The sequence below is a fragment of the Natator depressus genome, chromosome 11 (assembly GCF_965152275.1).
Source record: "Natator depressus isolate rNatDep1 chromosome 11, rNatDep2.hap1, whole genome shotgun sequence".
In the NCBI taxonomy this organism is placed as follows: Eukaryota; Metazoa; Chordata; order Testudines; family Cheloniidae; genus Natator; species Natator depressus.
Window position 1 is genome coordinate 38,287,801 of NC_134244.1, and position 22,282 is coordinate 38,310,082.

Here is a 22,282-nt window from a genome sequence, read left to right on the forward strand (position 1 = left end):
ATAAGCACAGTTAAGTGATGTATTCCTAAGGGATATAAGCAAGCTATTTTATGCAAGGAATGTTCAAATCTGATTGTCTGGTAGTGACATCCTGATTTATAATGTATCCTGCAAATGGTCAAAAATTGCACTCGGGTGAATGGTGGTACCGAGTGGTACAGGAGTATGTACACCCAAATACCTTCTATAGACTAATGTACGATGGTGGTTGGTGGTGCAGGTCTGGGGTTGGTGGTGCAGGTCTCTTATCAACTACCTTTAAAACACAACAACCTCCCTTGCAAAAATGCCCTGAAAGAATGTACAAGTTCATCCTGGAATCCCAGACCCTCTCACTAAATTCTGCCCTACAAGACAACATTTCAATTTGAGATTCTTAGGGCCTTTTTAAAGGTTAACTGTTAAACACAGCATATATTGAACAATTTATCACTTAGAACTATTATTGGAAGTAAAACAATCTGTTTCTACATTTATTGCATCAGAAGCATCCAAGAATACAAGAATCCTAATAGCACCTGACTGAAAAAGAAATTACAATACAGAGTTTAATCAACATCCAAAGGGTTTCAGGTTTCTAAATGGGAAAAGTATATGCTTAAAAACAAACAGCGTGGGAAATAATTTCATTGTATATTATACCATTAGTTTCAAATAATTAACCAGCAAATGTTAAGCATTGTCTATAATACTAATATTTTCTTTTGTCTTTCTTCTACTAAGTTATTAAACATATCCTTATGGTGACATAAAATGAGATAACACTGGTTACACTTTTTGGAAAGCATTGTAAATACAGCAGTCTTCATACAGCATAAAAAACTGTAACTGAACGTAAAGAGTATTTGCAAACCAACCAGTTCTTTTACACTCTGTAATACTTTTAAAAATTATAGTTCAAATCACTCAGAACTACATACAGTAAATGCTGTACCAATGCCCATTTATACAATTCATCAGCAGACCTATTATAATTCATTTAATTATGGTATCAGTCTTTTCAAATGTAATCTTCCATGCTTGCTTATTTCTCCTTGAAGGCTGAGGTTCTGAAATAACTTTTCAAAAAATCAAAACAAACTGATGCTTCACATATCTTTTGTATGCTCTCAGTACTAGTACTAAAAGTACTAGTACATTAGATAATACAAAATGATTGTTTATTTAATAAAAAGGCAGAGGGCTCTGGTTGAAAATAAATTATGGGTGATAAAGAGGTAACAGTAATCTGCAGGTTCAAAGACATTTCTCAAGAAGGTTTTAAAAGGTATGTTGTTTTTTTCAAACTGTGATCAAAAGAAATCCTGGCCATCAAAAGGAGGAAGTATGCAGAGTACACACAATTATTGAATCCATTGCTAGAAATGTCCACCATCCAAAAAAAATTAACAGTAAAATGACTGATTAAATGAATAAAAATAATTTCAGAAGTAACTCCAAGTGACAACCCATAGAAACATGCCCCTTGTTTCAAAATAGAAACTGACATCATCTACTAAAACCAGCTTCTGAAGGCTTTATAATAGTTTGTGTTCAAGGACTGAACTGATGTAAGAGGCAGTAACCCTTGTTAAACTAAAGTATTAATTTGGGGACATATTCGGGAACCATTACTCACAACAAATAGCACTTACTCACATGAGTAGTCCATCAAAGTGAACAGGACTACTTGCATTAGTAAGTGCTATGCCACATATGGATGCAGAATCTATTGCTCTACACTAGGAGGGAGATGTTAGAAGATAAGGGGTGTCCTCTTGTTAACTGACATTAAGTGGAAGACTGGATTCACTGAGGGGTTAGTAACTACTGACAACCTATTGTATCAAAGAGTTTCTTTTTAGTAAGTGCCTTTTTTAAATGGTAAGACAGTTCATAAATTAGTCCGTGACTGCCAAAAAATTAATACTAATGAGCTAATTTTAGTAGAAATGCTGATTTACCATGGCAATGCTGACAAAGCCAGACACTTCTTTCAGGCAAACAGAATCCTGTTAGCAAGATTCCTGCAGGAAATATTGTTGGGTTTAAAAATACACAATCAATCATTAAAATTTAGTCTTTATTGTCTTCCTTCATATTTCCTAAGATGAAGTGTCTAAGTGACTTTTGAAAGTTCAAAATCTAGAGAATTATTTTTCCTTGCTTTAATTTGATTATATTTTTTTACCCATGGAACTGCGATGAAACTATCACTCAAATACAGACCAAAAAGACAGATGGTAAGATTTTGTGAATCCCAGAAGAACCCATGCAAAGTAGAGTCCAAGGTTGTTGTTTATTTTAAATAGTATGGCTTCTAACTTTTCAAAAATTGATGAATGCCTGTTTCAATTTTTAGGGATTCAAGAAAGCAACTGGAAAAAACAAAGCTACCACATCCACTTTCTTATAAGGCAATATTGCACTGAAGAATCCAGCCCATAGCTTAAAATGTATCCCTTGGGAAATATACAGAGAGAGTACTGTTCCTGAGGTTTCTGCTAGACTTGCTGTCTCTGGTCCTTAAGCTACAACTGCTGCTGCACCTTCTGTAGCAGTGTCTGGGATTCTCTTGTAATAGTCTCCTGAGTAAAGATGTCTGGGATTCACAATCCACTTAGGTCAAAACAGAAAAGGCCAATTTCCATGGCACAAAGTAAGCTACTTGTACAAAAGATAATGCAGGATTATGACTTTCTATTAGAAAGCATCATAGAGTGATCCTGTGAGGAGTGAAAGATTTGGGGGCAAATACTTATAACCACGGCATAGTAATCCTGGCCTATAATTCAATATTAAAGATAAAACTATATATGGTACCAAAACAGATGCAGAATATCAAGCCTTACACTACCACAATACCACGCCTGGATAGCTGTATTATTCAATGCAATTGTTCCCCAAGACAATTTAGGGCAAAATTTTCATTTACATCAGTGTAAATCTGGAGTAATCCCCCTTGTCTTTAATGGAGTTATTCTAGATTTACACTGTTGAAATGGATAGAGAATTTGGCCCATTGACTGCATGGGGTTAAAGTGTTTAAATGAAGCTGATGCTAAATACAGACCCAGTGACCCCCTGAGAATTGTAGTAAAGCTCCATTCACCAGCTAATAGACACTATCCAATGCCACACTAGGCCATGTGGAACTCTGCCAGGTGGCAGTGGGTGAGGGTAGTGCAAAGCCCTTTCAGCACAGAGGTTTTGGAAGCTGGAGGCTATCTTTAATTTGTAGGTTCAGATCCCTTATGGATTTTCAGCATAAAGGCAGTTTGTTAGGACTTTCCTATTCCTATGCTATATTTGACCCATATTCATATTTGATTCATACTCAATCCTAATATACATTTGGATAAATATTTAGATTGAAATCTAAAGTCTACATTCAAACCTTCTACATTCAAGCCCAAATGTGATGCACAGTGCACACGCTAAACTGAAATTTGGAAAAAGCTGTCCAGGGAGGTAACCAAATGCTGTCTTACAAGAAAGACATAGGATCTGATCTGGACCTGAAGCCTTAGAGCAGGGGTAGACAACCTATGACACGTGCACCAAAGGCGGCATGCAAGCTGATTTTCAGTGGCACTCACACTGCCCGGTTCCTGGCCACCAGTCCGGGAGGCTCTGCATTTTAATTTAATTTTAAACGAAGCTTCTTAAACATTTTAAAAACCTTATTTACTTTACATACAACAATAGTTTAGTTATATATTATAGGCTTATAGAAAGAGACCTTCTAAAAACGTTAAAATGTATTACTGGCATGTGAAACCTTAAATTAGAGTGAATAAATGAAGACTTGGTATACCTCTTCTGAAAGGTTGCCAACCCCTGCCTTAGAGTTTGCATTCAATGAGGTAGACTAGATATTTTTATTCACCTTCTCTCACATAATAAAGGAACAAGGAAAACTCCATATGAATTCCAAGAAAGAAGCAAGCATAAATCAGCTAAGACCCTTTGCTTGCTTTTCTTCCACCACAGGAACCCACTCCAAGATCACATACTGATGCAAGCTTTCTAACATGACACCAGACTGCTTTTTCCCACAAAAAGAAAACTGCGGATTATTAAATACTTAAGATACTCCTATTTCAAAAAAAAATTCATGTAAATTTAAACCTTAGTTTATTTAAAATTATTTGGTGTACTAGTAATAGTAAACTGGCAGATTCTAGGTCTCATTTCCTAATGAGGTTGCATCTCCCAGCCAACCTAACAATCTTGATTGATTGAAAAATGTTATTTATATAGGCCTTTCAAGTGCTAGCATGCTTAGCCCCAGCCTAGGACTACTGTCATGACTGCTCAGGGGACAACATTTCCCAAGAAACCCTGTTCTCGTGGCTCTCAAGGAGAGATTGGAAGGGAACTGTCCTGAACCATGGACAAGGTTCCCTCTGTAGTGAGGGAATGAGGGATGTTCCAGCCCATCCTGCTCACAGACCACCAGTCTCTGGCCATAAACAGCCAGCAGTATAAGCAGTGTCCCCCTCCATGATCACATCCCCTGTTCAATTGTCTGGGTTCCTGGAATGGGGTAAAAGTGGCCCAGGAAGGTCTCCCACCTAACTTTAAAGAGCAAGTACACCCCGCTATAGTCTCCATTTGTAAAATATATAAAGGTCGGTGACTATTCATTAGTGTGTGTTACGTACTATATGATGTTAAATATTAGTATTGTGTTGCTAATTAAAGTTATAAGAAACATGCAGAAGAAGCAAATAGAGTAGACCATAATGAGAAACAAAGAGGTACCTGCCAAAATTATGCTGTTAAATTCCACATTTATACATTAAATTGATATTTCATTGCAATAATAAATCTACACAAAATAAATACTCGATCAAATAATGTATTGGTGTTAAAGGCAAATCATTCAAACAAAAAATCATGTTAAAACAAAATACCCTTCAGCCATGTTATTGTGCTTTCTTATTAAAGGACACGTCCTACAGATTACCTTTGGACAGCAACCTCTTTGGAGCAGGAAACACGTCTTCCTAGACTGAATATCTGGAAACTGCCATTTATTTTACAGTGCTGGATTAGTGATTTAAACAAATTAATTAAATAAATGACAGTATCATTATAGAAGAATCTTTAGGTGCGTATCTGAGCATAACTTACACTCCACACTGCTCCCTCTTCCGGAAGATCTGCACATACAAATGAGGCTGTGGGTTAGGTTTTCCTTTAAGGGAGTATCCCAGGGAATATGTAGACCGGGGAGCTGTGCTGATTGGGAGCCGGAGCTATGAAATGAGGGTATGAGGGCTTCTAAGTAGAGCAGCAGTAGTATTGTACCTGGGGACTCCAATCATGGACTAGCACCCCATTATGCTAGGCGCTGTACAAAAAGAGAATAAAGATGGTCCTTGCTCCAAAGAGCTTACAATCTAAGTATAGAAGGTGTTGTGCTTCCAGTTCCCCACCGTCCAAGATCAACAACCAAGGAATGCCACATGCATGTTGTGTTACGTCTTTCACTTCCCTAAAAGGCATTCTGCCATAACTTGCAAGTTCACTACACTAAGTGATAGTATACATGAATCAGGTATTCAGCACTGTTGGTATATATAATTTATAAATGGTAGAATTACACACAGGATACGTAGGGTGACCATATGTCCCATTTTGGCCAGGACAGTCCCTTTTTTAGGCCCTGTCCCGGCAATCCTGACCTTTTTTTTTTTTTTTTTTTTTTTTTTTGAGAAAACTGGGCATTTGTCCCATTTGCTCTTGTCAACTGATTATCGGCCCGGCCTGGGAGTGTCCTCTTTTTCCTTTGAGAAAATATGGTCACCCTAAGGATAGGTAAAATGTCAGCACATACATTTCCAGCTGGTGCAGGTGTTGATTGTATTGTCAGACCATGCAGATCTAGATGAATACTGTTAGTCACTCCTGCAACACTAACCACAGTTACCATTGGGGTTTAAAGGGAGAATGAACCTATCCTGCAGAAAGTCCAAGAATAAACCAGGTGAAAGAAAAACTCATCCAGGAGAGCTTTGCAGAACTTGCCCCACGGAATGAACAGAGATTTCCATCCAGAAATCTATGTAGATTTGGGGGGGGAATATGTGGATTCTGGGGGCAGAAACCCCTTTGCCTTTGCTAGGAAGCATGGTAAACCCGACCTTTACCCCATCGATTTGGAGCCAATTCTGCAAGGTTCTCTTTGCTGAGTTTTCCTACCAAATGGACCCCTCTCATGGGTTTTTCTGAAGGGAGGAGGAGGGATTGTCTCTGACTGTCTCATTCCCAAATTACAGCTAGTCTAGGCATGTTATATGCCTGACCAAAATGTACTGTAACTGAATGAAATTAGGGTTATATAGGACTCAGTGAAATGAATGACATATCACAATATGACAGGATTCAGAGTAGCAGCCGTGTTATATCATACATACGTAAGATAACACCCATTTTTTCATGTTCTGTGTGTATATAAATCTCCCCACTGTATTTTCCACTGAATGCATGATAACACCGATTTTTTCATGTTCTGTGTGTATATAAATCTCCCCACTGTATTTTCCACTGAATGCATCCAATGAAGTGAGCTGTAGCTCATGAAAGCTTATGCTCAAATAAATTGGTTAGTCTCTAAGGTGCCACAAGTACTCCTTTTCATATCACAATATGGCTCTCTCATTCTGTTAAGGCGTTTGGGCTGCACCTCACCTCAGTCCAGAAAGAGTACACCTGGACTTTCAGAACACTGGAAAACATTCCACTTGACATTTGGCCAAAGCAATTTCCATTCTGTTTTGCTCTCTTGTACACAGTGTTCTGACACAGTAAATTAAAATGAGTATTTCCAGCATTCATTAATTGTGCTTGGATAATTAGTTATATATCTGTAAAGACAGCAAAATGCCTAAATATATAGTGACTGGAATCTATTTGCATTTGGATCTCAAACGCTTATAAAAAAAGCCACATGATGTCTCAAAGTGATGAATTTTGCATTTACACATCGGAAATCAGCTCCTTATTGATTATATAGCATGGGAAACACACAGGCACTTTGAACTGTATCGTAGAGATTCTTTTCAAAATGGATGCATGGATTCATTTTACAGTACCTTACTTCAGCACCATGAGAAGTTATATTAACTGGCTGTTCATTAGCTGCTACTATGGTACTTTTCCAGCTAATGTGGGGAATGTGTTGCACTTGTTACATTCTCTTTTCCATTTGCTACTTGAATACTACAGAATTAGGAAAATAAGGAGGACTGTAGTTGTAGAATAAAGCTATACAATATGATCTGAAGGCAAAGCAAGATTTGGACACTTCAGAAATAAATCAGACTTCTGAGACAGAGGTCATATACAATATGCTGGGAAAAGAAAGATTTAACTTGAAAAGCAAAGGATCCAATTCTCCACTAACCCTATCTTCGGCTGGATGTCAAGCTACCCAATCTTAATTGTGGGACCTTCTCAAAATTAAGCAGAAAGCCAATGGTGAAGCCTTTTTTATATCTTGCCAAATTGCAGAAAATGTCATTTCTTGCCCGTCTCCCTCCCAAAAAAACTGTGATGATTCCACACAAATAAGTCAAATAATTTGATTTGATATTACTAAATCTGATATCAGCTGTGAATATTTGTGGGAGGAGGGGACGCAAGGGGGAAGGAGGATAATAGGAGGGGGAAATTTGTTTTATCTCTTATTTGTACATTTCTTTCCATGAGCCCACCTGGCTATGCAGAGACTGCTCCCATCTCAGATATTACTTCCATCTCAGATGTCTCTGTGTGATACCTGTTTTGATTTTATACAATCAGCTGCCCTGCCCCTTTGAGAGAGCCAAATCCTGTCCTTTCCCCAATGGACACCAAACTGAAAGCCTCGGGCAAGCGCAGAATTTGCACCCTCCTCCTCCTCCTCCCCCCCACAAGAAGCCCCGTTGGTCTGACTACAGCTTCCCCTCCCCCGCACCCCCTCCAAAAAAATTATAGAAGTCAAACTACACCTATGCTTTCCCCCAGTCATGGTTTCCATAAGGAGTTGCACTGAATGTGTCTATACACTCAGAAGGGACCCCAGGATCCTACTTTTGTTCATTCTTATTTTACTCAGATGTTCTTAATGCAATGTATCTTGCATATACAAAAGCAAAAGTGTACATCATGCATGGTAAATTCAGAAGTACAGTGTTTCAGAGAGGACAATGTCAGGTTTGTATAGTTTCCTCTATTGAAACAGCTTAGCAAAAAGTACTGTGTGTTCGCAGTACAAAACAAAGGATTTCTATCAAGGCATGTAGGGGACAAAATCCTCTGTTGGTGTAAATCAGCATAGCTCCATTGAAGTCAGTGGAGCGAGGCCAATATACCCCACCAGAGGACTAGGGTATATTCTGCATTACTAGATGCTGGATTCCAAAAAATATTGTGCATATTTTGCGTGTGTGTGTGTGCACATGCAACCCACATACACCCTCAGCAAATAAATCTGAAATGAGAATATACACAACACACACTTACTGTATCTATGTGGAAGGAAAACTTCAGTAAAAAATGTCATCTTAAGACCATTAATATGCAAACTCTTTTAACAGTTAGAATAGAGTCATTTTATGTATGTCAAACTATAACCTTTTTATTTTCCAGTTATTCTAAGACAGTCATAAAGGGGCGGCTATAGATTCATTTCTGCGAATGCCTTTACATAAATCCTAGAATTAAAGAAATTCAGGATTTTAATCTACTGAAACTAAGCAGAAAAGCTTTCCTGCAAAGAAAAACGAGTTCAGCTCTCCTAAGGACATGAAGTTCAAAGGAATGACACTGTAAATGCCTCCTAGCAACATTCAAGATATTCATAATCCTCATCCTCTGTAACTTCACTTAGCTCTTTTAACTGAAAAATTCTACAAATGCAAATAGCCTGTTAAAAATAGAAAACTTTTAAAATTAATTTCCTAACAAATCTATTTATTTTTCATTTTCTCCACATATGAATTTGAACTAATAATATGGGGAACAAGCTCTTGGTTTTCAGACAAGTCATAATTGAACCATTTAACCAGTAAGAGATCAACTTCCAAAACAATCCAACTTCTAAATAAAGTTCATGTGTTCGAATAAAGTGTTAAGCTACCTGGATATTATTTATCACTGATTCCAATAATACTGAAAAATTAAGATTTTTTTATAAGTTTAGGTCATGCTTAATCAGCAATGCCAATACTAAATGTGAAAAAAGCTTTCTAACAATTAAAAATAAATCATATATTATGCCTATGTATATGCATGGGTATACACATAGCATGGGTTCATATTCTTATCTTCATTTTGATCTTACTACACTTCTATATTCATTTTAAAAGTATCATGATGAAGTTTTCTTTAAAAATCCACTGCTTGTTTCTACCAGTGAACTAAAAAAAACCAGCAAATCTGTATCACCCTCATCCTTTAAGAGAGCAGAAATAAGAAATAATCTTTATTAATGTGGGCTTAATGTAATAGGTAGATGACCTAAATGTAAAAGGTAAAGTTTCCCATTACTTCTAAAGTATACATCCCTTAACCATATAGGACATGCGCCTGCGCCCATCAAAGGAAGTTTCCCCTATTCTTCAACAAAAAAGAGGATCAAACCATAGAGAACCTGTCATGAATCTATCTTTACAAACTTTCTTTATTATAAATGTTTATTAAAAGTACTTTTAAAGGTGTCCAGTATAAAATTAGTTGTACTCTTATTTTACAAAATTTATTTTGTGATTAACTTTAAAGAGTCAGAATTTTCAGTATTAACTAAAAAGAAAAGGAGTACTAGTGACACCTTTGAGACTAACCAATTTATTTGAGCATAAGCTTTCATGAGCTACAGCTCACTTCATCAGAATGCATCCGATGAAGTGAGCTGTAGCTCACGAAAGCTTAAGCTCAAATAAATTGGTTAGTCTCTAAGGTGCCACAAGTACTCCTTTTCTTTTTGCGAATACAGACTAACACGGCTGCTACTCTGAAACCGGTATTAACTACTAGCCTTTACAAAATGTCAATGATTTCAAATACACTGTACGGAAATAACATGTTCTGCACTAAATTGGATAATATTAACCAGTTGCCTTCACATTTGCTATCTTAATCCATATAAATCAGCTGTGATTGTATTAGCTGGATAAGTGAAGCACACACTGTGGATCTCTAGTGAAGCACACTCTGCTGAGCTCTACTATTGCTGTTCAAAATCTCTTTGTTGTGAAGCACATTAAATATGCAAAAATCTATTCTAATTGACTAAATTACATGAGGAGGAGGAAGAACAAGCAAACTGGAAGAAAGTAAAAGGCACCTTCAACTACTCACAGAAAGAAGCATCCCAAGCATTTTCATAAGAATGAAACTGGCTAATAGCCCCAAGGCTGCTACAGAATAACAATTGGGCAATGGGGGACCAAGTGTGAAAACCTCCACGAATTGGAAGTATTTACAACTGTATAGCATGTGGAAAACAATGACAAAACCCACGCTCAGATAACTCTGATGTGTCATGTATAGTATACACCACCGGGAAATTCTGATGAATGCAGTTTCAAGCTACAAAACCATCCTCTCAGGAAGCCACTTTTAGTTGAATGGTTTCGAGGTTTTAATAAACTTCCTATCCAATCAGCTGCTTGCTCTCAAAATTAAATCTCATGCCACTGCCAGATTTAATTAAGCTGGATGCAATTAAGTTATCTATCCTAAGAGATGGTGAGTCCCGGCAGCTCCAGGTATCAGCCCCAAACAATGCTTTCCAAATGCGTTAGGCAAGACTGAATCTTAAATAACTTGTTTTTAAAAATCCATTATATATTTCATTGCTATATTTAAGAAGACACATAACATATAATAATTCAAAAAAAATGCCTGTATTGACCCAACTTTATTGGGGAATATTCTCATAAATTCTTCAATGCAGGAAAAAATAATTGTAGGTATTAGTTAAATGCAAGTTGTAAGTGCACATAACAAAAGATACTTCTCTCTCCCCACAGCACATCCACATATCTATGGTCAAATCTGGCTTGCCTTTACCACTCAAATAGCACCACTGTAACTAATGGAACTGCCCAGGCAAGTAAGGCAAGTTGGGTTTGGCCCCTATGTTCTGTCTTCTAGAAAATTAATTTGTTTGTTCCTTAATTTAGACACTGCTCACTGAAGTAAATGGCAAAACTCTCACTGATTTCAGCAGGAGCAGAAGCAGGCCATAAGGATTTAAATTATGCTGTCTTTGCCTCAAGCATTTACCCACGTAAAATCCTTGGATCCTGTCCTGCTGCCCTTTTTCACGAAGCCCAATGCAACTACTCACAAAAATAAGGGATGCAGGATTGGACCCCCTTATCTGCCCAGTTTTTAATCATTCCAGTCATCTTTTGAAAGAAACACACCCATTGCCGCAGACAGTCTATATGCAGACAAAAGCAAACATTGGCTTCAACAGGAGTTTGGCCCAGGTAAGGACTGAAGACTGGAACTGTATAAACTATATGGGCAAAAGGAAATTTTACCAGTCGGAGCTGCGTCTATACTGGGAGGGTGTGCTGGTGTAAATATAGTGGTATAGCTGCTATAGCTATACTAGGCATTGCACTACTGGCTAACCTTTTCTGGTGTAGACCTGGCCTCAATTTTAATTTTCTTCTCACACGGTCTCAAATCCAGGCTCTAGCACAAGCCCAACAGCACTGCAGTCTGTGCCCCACAAACCAAGTCAGCTGACCTGGACCAGTCGCAGCCATGCCACGGGTGTTTTATTGCAGTGTAGACATACTGTTACTTAACTCTTTATGCACAATTAGTAGTCCTATGGAAGTCAATGTGACTATTCCCAGTGAATAAATTAAGCATCTGCATAAGTCTTTTCAGTATCGTGGCCTTAGTGTGGTGGTAACCAGGCCAACTTTTCTATCGGACTAGGCATGGTAGAACTGATCAGTTTACAGTCTAACTTGCCAAAAACGGTGCTTGTGATTTATTGCTAACTAACCCACCAACAGGATCATTTAAACAGAAAAAAAAGGTGAAGTGTCGGGGGGCAAAACAGATATGTGACCTTTATCACTAATAGGTATGATTACTTAGCTGTCATAAGTCATCCGTTTTCAAATTTTGCAATTGCCATTGTTTACTTCAGTGTGTTTAATTATTTGTAAATTATCAAAGTGCCTGTTTCTTCCCCAAATTGATGTCCAAATTCCTAAAGCACTTCAGGCATTTAAGTTTTGATACATTTGCCACACCCAAACTAGGTCAGAAGGGTCATAGCAATTTTTTATTTCCACTATTAGACAGCCATTTCTATATACTAGACTGCATTCAGTCACAGTACAAATCCCATAGCAGGAGATAACTCCCTAGCAAGTGCTCAGGGAGTTTGTTGTCCTCCTCACTCAGGCAAAACTCACATTGAGGAAATGGGCTTTTTGCCTGATCAAGGAAGACAGAATAGGCCCCTCAACGCGTATCTGAGATTCAATTCAGATTTCCTGGTGTTCTGCCAGTTCACATTTGTCAACATCCAGATTAATTACTACAGTGAATACCTTTCAAGTAGCCACAGAGGTAATGAAAAGAATATTAGTGCTTCAGTGCATTTACACAATATTTGGAGCTAAACTGGTTTTAAATGGTGAAGTGGGCCAGGTTTTTAAAGGGCGCCCTGGGGCTGGTTTGAAAAGAGAGAGGAAGGGCAGAATCTGAAAAACTAATAAAGAAAGCTCCTACAATCGCAAGCAAGATGCCAGAAGCACGTCTGCTAATTTCAAACCAGTATGTACCCTATTCACTACAAGTGCAATAGTTTAAAAGCCTGTTATACCTTGTAAAAGTAAAAATGAATGCATGAATAGCCTTTTCATATGGCAAAAATGCCAATATTAGTTACAGTAGCATTCTTGTCATGGTTTTAAATCTTCCATCTTGTTTATTTTATCATATATTGGGCCCAATCCTGCAACCTTTGCTCAAAAGTAAACGCATGAGCAGCCCCCTTGAAGTCAAGTGCTATCCTTACACGAGAGAATTTTACCGAAGTATTCCCACTAGTGCTAACACTGGTTCCTTGCAGCTCTGATGGGAGCCCTACTGTAAGCAAGGCTCTGGGGGCTTACATGTTAGTTAAGCTTACTGAAGAGTAGATTCAGCTGACACAGCATTAGTCACAGTTCCAGTCACAATTAAATGAGAGCTCTCATTGGTGCTGACATGGTGGGAGCACCAAATGGAATTTTTTGGGTAAACTTTCCTATTTTAGGCATGCCTGAAGGGATTGTTCACATGAGTATAAAGCCCGATTCTGCAGCCCTTACTTCCCCAAACCAAAGGAGAATCACAAGAGTATATTTCAGGGGTTCTCAAACTGGGGGTCAGGACCCTTCAGGAGGTCGCCAGGTTATTACATGGAGGGGGGGTCCACGAACTGCCAGCCTCCACCCCAAACCCCACTTTGCCTCCAGCATTTATAATGGTGTTAAGTATACAAAAAAGTGTTTTTAATTTATAAGGGGGGATCGCACTCAAGGGCTTGCTATGTGAAAGGGGTCACCAGTACAGAAGTTTGAGAACCACTGGTATATTTCCTTGATCAGTAAACGTGCATCAAGATTTTTTGAAGATGAAAATCACTCCATAAGTGCTAGACATTATTATTATTATTATTTTGATTCCTGCAACATCTGTATATGATACAAATTGGTTTGTTCCAACCATGCTGCAAACCACAATAAAGGCCCCAATCCTGCAACCTGTAATATACAAGCAGACCCCCATACCCAAATAGCATCTGGGGCTCCAAACTGGAATCGGGGTGCGTGTGTGTGGAACAAGGCCTACCCAAATATGAAAAAAAAAAAAAAAAAGAGAGAGAGTCAGAACATCAACTGTCTAAATCCATTTATACCAGCTGAGGATCTGACCCCCTTGATGTTAAATAAGAGTGTATAACAATACAGTCAATCAAATTCAAACCAACCAGATTATTACTGCTAAAATACAATTGTTCAGAAAACAAAATTAATCTCAATTAACTCTTACATGTCTTTTTTTTAATCTAGAACAAAACTACTAATAGTGATCCTTAGATCTCAAATCCAGTTTAAGAATTGCAAAACAAAGAAAACATTAAAAAGCTTGATACCAACAGTAAAAGCTTATTGTGGAATCCGCAGAAAACTATCTATTCCATTCAACATTTCCATGTTTACTCATTAAGCTTCATTTTTTTAAATCATTCCAAAAAATGTGCTGAGCTGGAGGAGCAAAAGCTAATTAATAAACTGAACATTCAGTAAGAGAGTGGACTTCAGACCAGACCTCAAAATATAGTAAATTATTAAAAGAAATTTTTACCACCTACTTTTTAGTGTCTGGTTCTGATACTCCCTTCCTTTACACTAGTGCACTTCAGGAGTAGCTCAGCTGAATCAATGCAATTAAACTAGTTTAAGTGAGAGGAGAATCAAGCTGGAATTGGTTCAAGATATCTCTTAAGACTGAAAAAGGAAAACAAATCCATGATGTATCATTAAGAAGTTATATCAAGAAATATATTTTAGTTTTAAAAGTATGACATTTCCATCCTTTAGCTGCCAGACTTAATGTAAACTATTAACAAGCAGATAATTGACTTATTTGGTTGCCATAGCTACTTAACCACAGTGACACAATCTTAACATTAGCTAGTCTTTATACAGGTGTCAACCTGTAGAGGATTAATTAAGAAAAATCTTCTATGCTTCTCACCAATGAATCTTCTAAAAAGTGTTGTTTCTTTTTCAGCTTCCACTCAGAAGGTTATATTGTGCCATCAGTTTTTAAGCAGAATTTAAAATGAGGAGAAACGGGGCTTCTGCATCTGTAATTCTGAACAGCTTTAACAGTTTTCCAGTCCTGAAACAGGTTTGGTTTTGTCCAATAAAAGTGAACAGTATTGGATGCAATATATCAAAGATGGAAGATATTGTTTCAAAAATGTGTGGGGAATGCTAAGCATAACTTATTATTGGCAGTCAAATCCTGAAGTTCATAATCAACTGACTTCAGACATTTCCCTGAGTAAAATACTGAAAGACCCACAGATTTGGCCCTAAATAACTAGAAGAAAAAACAAACACTACTGATCTTTGATCTCCCAATAATCTAACAATGCAAAAGGCGTATACAGAGTAAAGGCTCAGAACAGCGTGATTGATTTCACGTCAACCCAGGAAGCCCAAAAAGAAAAGAATTAAAAGGCTTTAATGAAATTGCATTCTAACTTCCCACAACTTCTCCCTCCCCCTCAATGAATCTTTGCTCATTTCCTGCAAAACACATGGAAAGTAAATCTGGATTAAAGTGGGATTTCATTGCTCAAATTTCCAGTCAGCTCAATATATAAAAGAAGGTTTTGATTTGCTTTATAGGAAGTGTTGCATACGCTGCACATCTATCTTAGCTCAGATCTTCTTGAATGTCCTGTCCCTGTTTGTCTTGACTCCTGCAGCTTAATTATTTACAGTAATTCTAGCAGTCGGTGAAGAATCTAAGTCTAACCAGGTGTCAGCTAATTACTGCTTTCAATTTTTAACTGAAATTTTGTTTTTTAATGCTATTCTTCACTTTAAATGATTACTTAGCAAATTCCTGATATACTTCGCTGCCCAGGATATAGAAAAGGAGTAAATAATTAAAGAAAGATCAAGACAAGTACTAAAAGTAGATTACTCATTTAAAAAAAAAAAACTTACGAAAACAAATACTGACATTAAGTTCATAGAAATGTCACTTTTATCAATTAAAAGGTAAAAAGATTGTAATGTGTTTCACTGATGCGTATTTTTAATTTTCAAGCCACCACAACTCCCCCTCCCCAAATCAGAGGTCCCAGTCCTGGTCCCATTGAGGTCCAAGGGTATTCTGCTGTTGATTTCAGTCAGAGCAGATCAAGCCCAGCATTTCTTTTATAATGGTTCACTGTCAGAGTACAAGAAAATTATACCAGTGCAGGATTTTGATAAACAGTTCAGCCTCAAGGTCCTCTCCCATATCTGCCTTTACCAGCAGTACAGACTGTAAATTGGACGTATTCATTTTCTTTTCAAAACACCTACTTGACTTTTTTTTCTCCCCTTAAGACCCAAATTCTCCCTCCCCTGTGTAAAACCTCAGAGTAGGGGTTTCACCGAGGGGCTCTATGCAAGGGACATAATCTTCTGCTCAGATGTCCTGGGTTTCTACCCATACACAGAACAGAGATAGTAGATAACAGTGCAAGCTTCACTGTGTAACCCTAGCAATATGTAGCAGTTCTGGTCTATAAGAACCATCCATGCCCATTTATTTCTTGGCCTCTTTTGTGAAACTATCAGCAAAAGCGTCAATTCATGCCAAATGTGATTGTGGTTTCTGAGATGTGGACACCTATCCACCAGGATATGGACTGTGATCACCTATTAATTTTACAGAGGCCACTGTACATCCATAATGGTGTTAAGTATACAAAAAAATGTTTTCAATTTATAAGGGGGGGTTCTCACCGTGTAACCCTAGCAGATCCAGCCCTGGGTTGGATTTAAACTGGCAACCTGGAAGTGAACAGAGTTCACCTTTGTATCCTAGTATAATCCACTCTGCCATTGTATGCCCCTGTTTTACACTTTAGAAGGCTTTGAAATCACCTCCTCCTTTTGAGAGAATATTCCTGTTGCCCAAAGTTGTTCACTACCATGGTTTGTTAAGGGATTTGCTTTTCTACCGTACCTCACTTAAACACAGAACACATTTTCAGTTGTGCATGCATGAGCAAACCCCAAATATTACTACTTCTTATATCACTTAGTGCTCACATTTGCACACAGAGATTTGTAATTGCTCACCTAAATATCCAGTTTGTGGTTTGTACATGCAGGTACATGAGCCAATTTTAAACTTGCACAAAATGGAGGCTGGCCAAAAAATTGTCAAAGAATGTGAATTCACCAATATACATAAAAGCTACAAATCTCAGTTTATCAGTTATGATGCCACTATGTAAGCCAACATCAGTTTTTCATACATGTAGCAGAATTACATTTTTATTTTGAACAAATAAGCTTTAACATTTTAAGGTTTTGCAATCAAGCACTCAAAAGACAGGAATTGTAGTATTACAGCTGAAGTTTCAACCTTAACTCTGTTCTGAGTACAGACTTAAAATAGTTTCTCCTAAAACCTTCCATATTATTTGTCAAATAACTCTGAAGTTTATTTTAAACCCTTACATAAAGTAAATCATGGCTCATGTAGCAAAACTGAACTGTACAAGTGCAAAATTTCCAAATTTAAATTCTCCTGAATGGAAGCTTGGCCCCACTTAAATTAACTGGAGTTTTCCCTTTGCCTTTAATGGGGCCAAGATTTCTCCCCTTGCCTTTAAAACTACTCTACCAATTTGCTTCAGACTTGGCTTATTCCTTAGATCTCAATGATCTAAGGAATTGTGTTATCCACTTGCAAAAATTTTGATCAGGTTATACTGGGAAGGATATATATTTTTCTCAATGTACACGTAAATGGATGAATCAGATTTGTTAAAACTTTATAAAAAACTTCACCTCTGGCCTGAGACCAGCCATGGAAAAATCTCAGCCCATGTGGATTTTGCTTCAGGAAATTATGAGCTACTTAAAAAGAAGGAATAGACTAAAAGTTGGAAATCAACTTAATTGTAGAGTGCATTCAGGCAGCTGTACACATTTAGTATCCAGGGGATTCACAGACCAAACAAGTGTGTCCATGTAAGGTGAAAGGCTATCACCAGAAATGCTCACCTCTCCAGCATTATAAAGGTTTAGACCAATATCATGATATTACTTATTAACTATGGAAATGCAGAGCGTAGTTCTGCAATCATTGCTCACACAAGTCCAGCTGACTTGGACTGGACTCTTAATCTGGTAAACTAGAGAGGATCTGGCCAAGATATACGGGAAAAAAAAGTCTCGTCATTTAATGCAATGCAGGGAAGAGTACTGAGGAAATGTAAAGATACAGACAAGACCAGATTCAAAGCAGGGATTTAAATGTTGGTGTAAATTATACATGGGGTGAAATCGTGGCCCTACTGAAGTCAATGGGAATTTTGCAAAAAAACAGGTGTGAGTGACGATGTTTTGTAACTTGCAGTAATTTGATATTGAGATGGTGGAAAAATGAATGCAACTTACACACTGAGGAGACCGAAGTGGTGTAGCAGGAAAAGAAGTTAACAGGAGCATATCAGATAAAATGGGAGCTCCACTACCTTATGCTTTTCCTCCTAAATCCTTGTCATCCTCCTCCTTACAATGTATTTTACCTCATTTTGCCTATCAACTGAATACCAAATACATGCTAGTTACTTTACTATGTATATATACTCTTTTTCTGACAGATGTGTCATCTCTCCTGAATTTGAACCAAAATAAGGCACTCCAGAAAAAACAAACAGTCATGTAGGAAGCTTAACTGATTTGTGATTAATTGAACATAGGTTACAAAAATGTTATTTAATAAAATCGGGTTTGTGTGAGTTGGAAGTAAATTTGAGAGTCCAAAGAGGAATGTTCCTTCTAAGAAGGGAAAATAGGTTTCTTATTCATGGATAACCACTATACAGAGAAAACAAGAACACAGACAGAAAACATTGTCTATGGAAGTGAACTATTAAGAGCAGCAAGGTTTGAAACACCTACACTCCCAGGAACTAGAGGGTCACATTTTAGCAGACTAGAGTCAGTCCTTCCATGAGTCCCATAATAAATACCAGATAAATGGAGTACTGTGTGAGTACGCAAATCCTTAAAGACTGCCAGATTCTTTAGAAAATTCAGACATTTGCCTTGATGGTCTTAATCCAGATTTGCCCTTCACACACTGCTGTACACCTCAATGTCCACCCAAGATGTGGCTGCATTTCAGCAGTGCTGTACAGGTAGCTGTCTGAAGTGCTTTGGGATTCTTCAAAATGAAATGCCATGGTAATATAAAATATTGCTTATAAAATTCCATATAAAATGCTACTTTTGGATACCACAGTGAGAGAACTTAAATTAGACAGAGTATGGACCCCATCTTGAAATCTCTACGCATGACAGTAATCCTAAGTAATAAAGACTGCTGGCATGAGTAACAGGTTGCAGGATCAGTTCCTATGCAACTTTGGATGGTGAGAGGAGTCATTTTTTCTCTCAGTTTATCCAGTAGCATGTATAACAAAATTCAGGAGTCAGATTTGTCAAGGGAGAAGGCACAACACTGCTTAATATAGGCATAAACACTCAGATTAAACTGAGTCTTCTTAGGCTTCCGGAAACATCCAGTTTCCACTCAGTACTCCCAAATTCAAATTGTTAGTATTCAAAAATCATGAGTCATGCTTCAAAATATCATGAGACTGGATTAAAAATCATGAAATACTTTTTTTAATTAAAAATTGAAGGTTTTTTGAGGGTGGGGCTTCTGATTTTTGAGCCGATAGTGTATGTTTGGGTCATGTTTTCAAGTTTCTCTCTCTGCAACCACAAGGTCTACAATCATTTTCTTTTTTAAATGCAAGCTGAAATCCTCACATAATCACAGGATTCCAAGAACTAGAGTTTTAAGAAAAACACCAAATATTGTGAGACTTGGAATAAGAATCCCAAGAGCTGACAATACTACTTTAAGAGGTTTAACACAGGTATTACCATAGACTCCATTACTAACATTACATCATCTCATTAGCATAGTTATTCTGATAATTCTTACATCCAGCACAGCAAAGTTCTTAACACCTGCCCTGCTTTTGGGTTCCAATTCAAGATTTTACCCTCACTTTACCAAATAATTGGTAAATTCATATTCACATCTACTGTACATTTGTCCTAAATTTTCTAAGGTGGCTGTAGAGCAAGGAAATACGTATTTAAGTCAGCACTGTAGCTTTAGTTCTATGCAGTGTAAATAAGAGTGCAAAGGAATTAGCTCTCTACCCAGTGTGACCTCTTTGGCTGGACCTTTTGCAATGCTCCTGCTGTACATTAGCTATCTCCTAACTACTTCCCTGCTCAGAAAAGGGAGCTGTTAGCAGCATAATTACTTACTTGATTCCCTCTAAGGAGCTTACACTAAGAGTTGAGCAAAGAAAGCAGATTAACAATTTGAATACATCCACCTAACGCACACACATAAAACAGTGGGGCTACCAGGCCAATAGATGCGGCCCAGGAAATTCACTTCATCTCATCCTGCTGGAACAACGAGGGGTTTCATTTTAATGGTGGGGCAATTACACTGTGTGGGAGAGGGAAAGGGAGAGACAGGAAGAGAGGGGCTGCAGCTACAGGGTGGGAGGGAGGGAGTGGAGATAGGGCTCCTCCATCCCCAGCAGCCAGCTTAGTACCAGAGTAGGCGGCGGCGCAGCCTATCGTGCTCAGCCTGCTCGGCCAGTCACATGCTCCCCAATGTAACCTAGCAACAGCAAAGCCCGGAGAAAAAGTTCTCTCTCCCCCAACTTCAAATCTGTGTCTAGGGCTGAGGGAAGCTTATTGTGCTCCAGACTAAGCATCTGTTTCTTTATTAGACTCTTTTTTATAAAATACCGCATCTGTTACACATACAGCAGACACTTACACGCTGCACATGCACGATCAGTGCAAATAAAAACAGCAAAGCCTGGGTCTGCCTAACGGGACCCAGCTCGAGGTGCAACTTTACCGAGGAGCGGGCTGCAAAACCCGCTCTTGGAAACTGGGGGAACTCACTCAGCCTGCTCACTTTGGGCTCCCAAACCACCTGCATTTGGTGCGTGGAGAGGGGCCGGCAGCACGGCCCCAGACGGATCTTTATAGATGTGCTCCAGACTCCGGGGCCAATAAACATGTTTCAGCAGCAAGCGCCAGGGTCCGGCGATTGCCTTGCCCCGCTTGAGGCACGGAGCCCTGGCCGGCCTCCTTGCGAGGAGCGCTCCCCCCAGTTAAAGGCTCCAGCGCATCTCCAGAAAGTGAAAGCCCGGCGTGACTTTACGCTGTGGATTTGCACCCCCTGAACGGCCCTTCCAAACGTAACCCCAGCGCAGCCGCTGCTCCCCCGCAGGACTCCGGCCCCTTCACTGGCTAAAGACCCACGCTGGGAGAGGCAAAGGTCGAAACCAGCCTGAGGAGGAGCTGTGTCAGAAAACGCCGGGCTCGCTTCTTACAGCCCCCGGGCTCGCTCTACTTTCCACTACAGGATAAACAACTTCTGGGAAGAGTCACCTCCTGCTGCTCGAGCCCGCTGAGGAAGCCCCGGGGCCGCAGCTCCCTCACAGCCCGGCAGCCAGCGACCCTCTCTCCTCCCCCTGGCGTTCCCGGAGGGCGCGGAAGAGCCCCGAGTCCCACTCAGACTAGGCTGCAGTAAGGGACTTACCTTGGCCACTAGCCTGCATGATGCATGCAGTGAATAATATGAGCACTTTGCAAGAAGCTGCTGCTCCTCCGTCCATCCTGTGGCGAGATCCCATCTGGGCTGGGATGCTCCAGCGCCCTAGAAAGCACGCTGCTGGGCTCAGGAAGGCAGCTCGGCCCTGCAACAGCCCAAGCCGCCTGGTGTCTTTTTCTGATCCCGCTAGTTGCAGACGAAACTCCCACCCTCCAGACATTGCATAAAGCTCTTTATACCCAGCAGCCCCGGAACTAGCATGAGGGAATCAGGCATTGCTCCAGGTCCCTGCAGCCACAGGCTGCCTTTGCCCCTCCTTCCGCGCGCACTTTGCCGGGTAGGAGGGATGCTTTCACACCAATGCACTCCAATGACTTTACATCACAGTGGTGCTGCTTTACAATACATTTGGGGCAGATCCGGGGTGATTTTAAATAGCAAAGAGCATTTGATGCTCCTCAGACGCCAGTGTCCCAACTGACAAACAATATGCCCCACGCAAAGAAAAGGGGTTTAAACGAAGGAGCCTTATAAAGGCTTTAGAACTAGTCATTACATTCAGACATTGGTATAAAGTTTAAAACGCTGATTTAGTTGATTACTCCATAGAGAGACGCGGTCAATCACCTCTGAAACGCTGTTGAAGCCTTGACAATCACAGAATGAATCTTATTTCTCCACCCCAGCCTTCCATGGATTTCCCAGGAGAGAAAGTCAGTTTCACGAAAAGCTTGGGCCGAGTATGAAGCTATTGCTAAGGGAAACTTTAATATCCCTGCTCCTAATTTGTCAACAGAGGGTACTGTGACGATCCTGGCTTTAGTAAGGGGACCTTTGTGTCACAGGTACACAACAAATCACGGGTGAAATATCA

The 22,282-nt window shown here is 39.1% G+C and overlaps 1 protein-coding gene across 3 annotated transcripts in view; it reads right to left on the reverse strand.

Annotated features, from left to right (window-relative positions):
* LRP2 (LDL receptor related protein 2) overlaps window positions 1–21,705 on the reverse strand; it is a 177,741-nt gene extending 156,036 nt beyond the window's left edge. Inside the window, exon 1 of one of the 3 annotated variants that reach the window (XM_074967509.1) lies at window positions 21,397–21,705. In XM_074967509.1, coding sequence (XP_074823610.1) covers window positions 21,397–21,628 — 232 coding nt within the window. In that variant the 5' untranslated portion in view covers window positions 21,629–21,705. The remainder of the gene's footprint in view (window positions 1–21,396) is intronic. The other 2 variants (XM_074967507.1, XM_074967508.1) reach the window with 2 other exon arrangements.
* Between the last annotated feature and the right edge of the window lie 577 nt (window positions 21,706–22,282).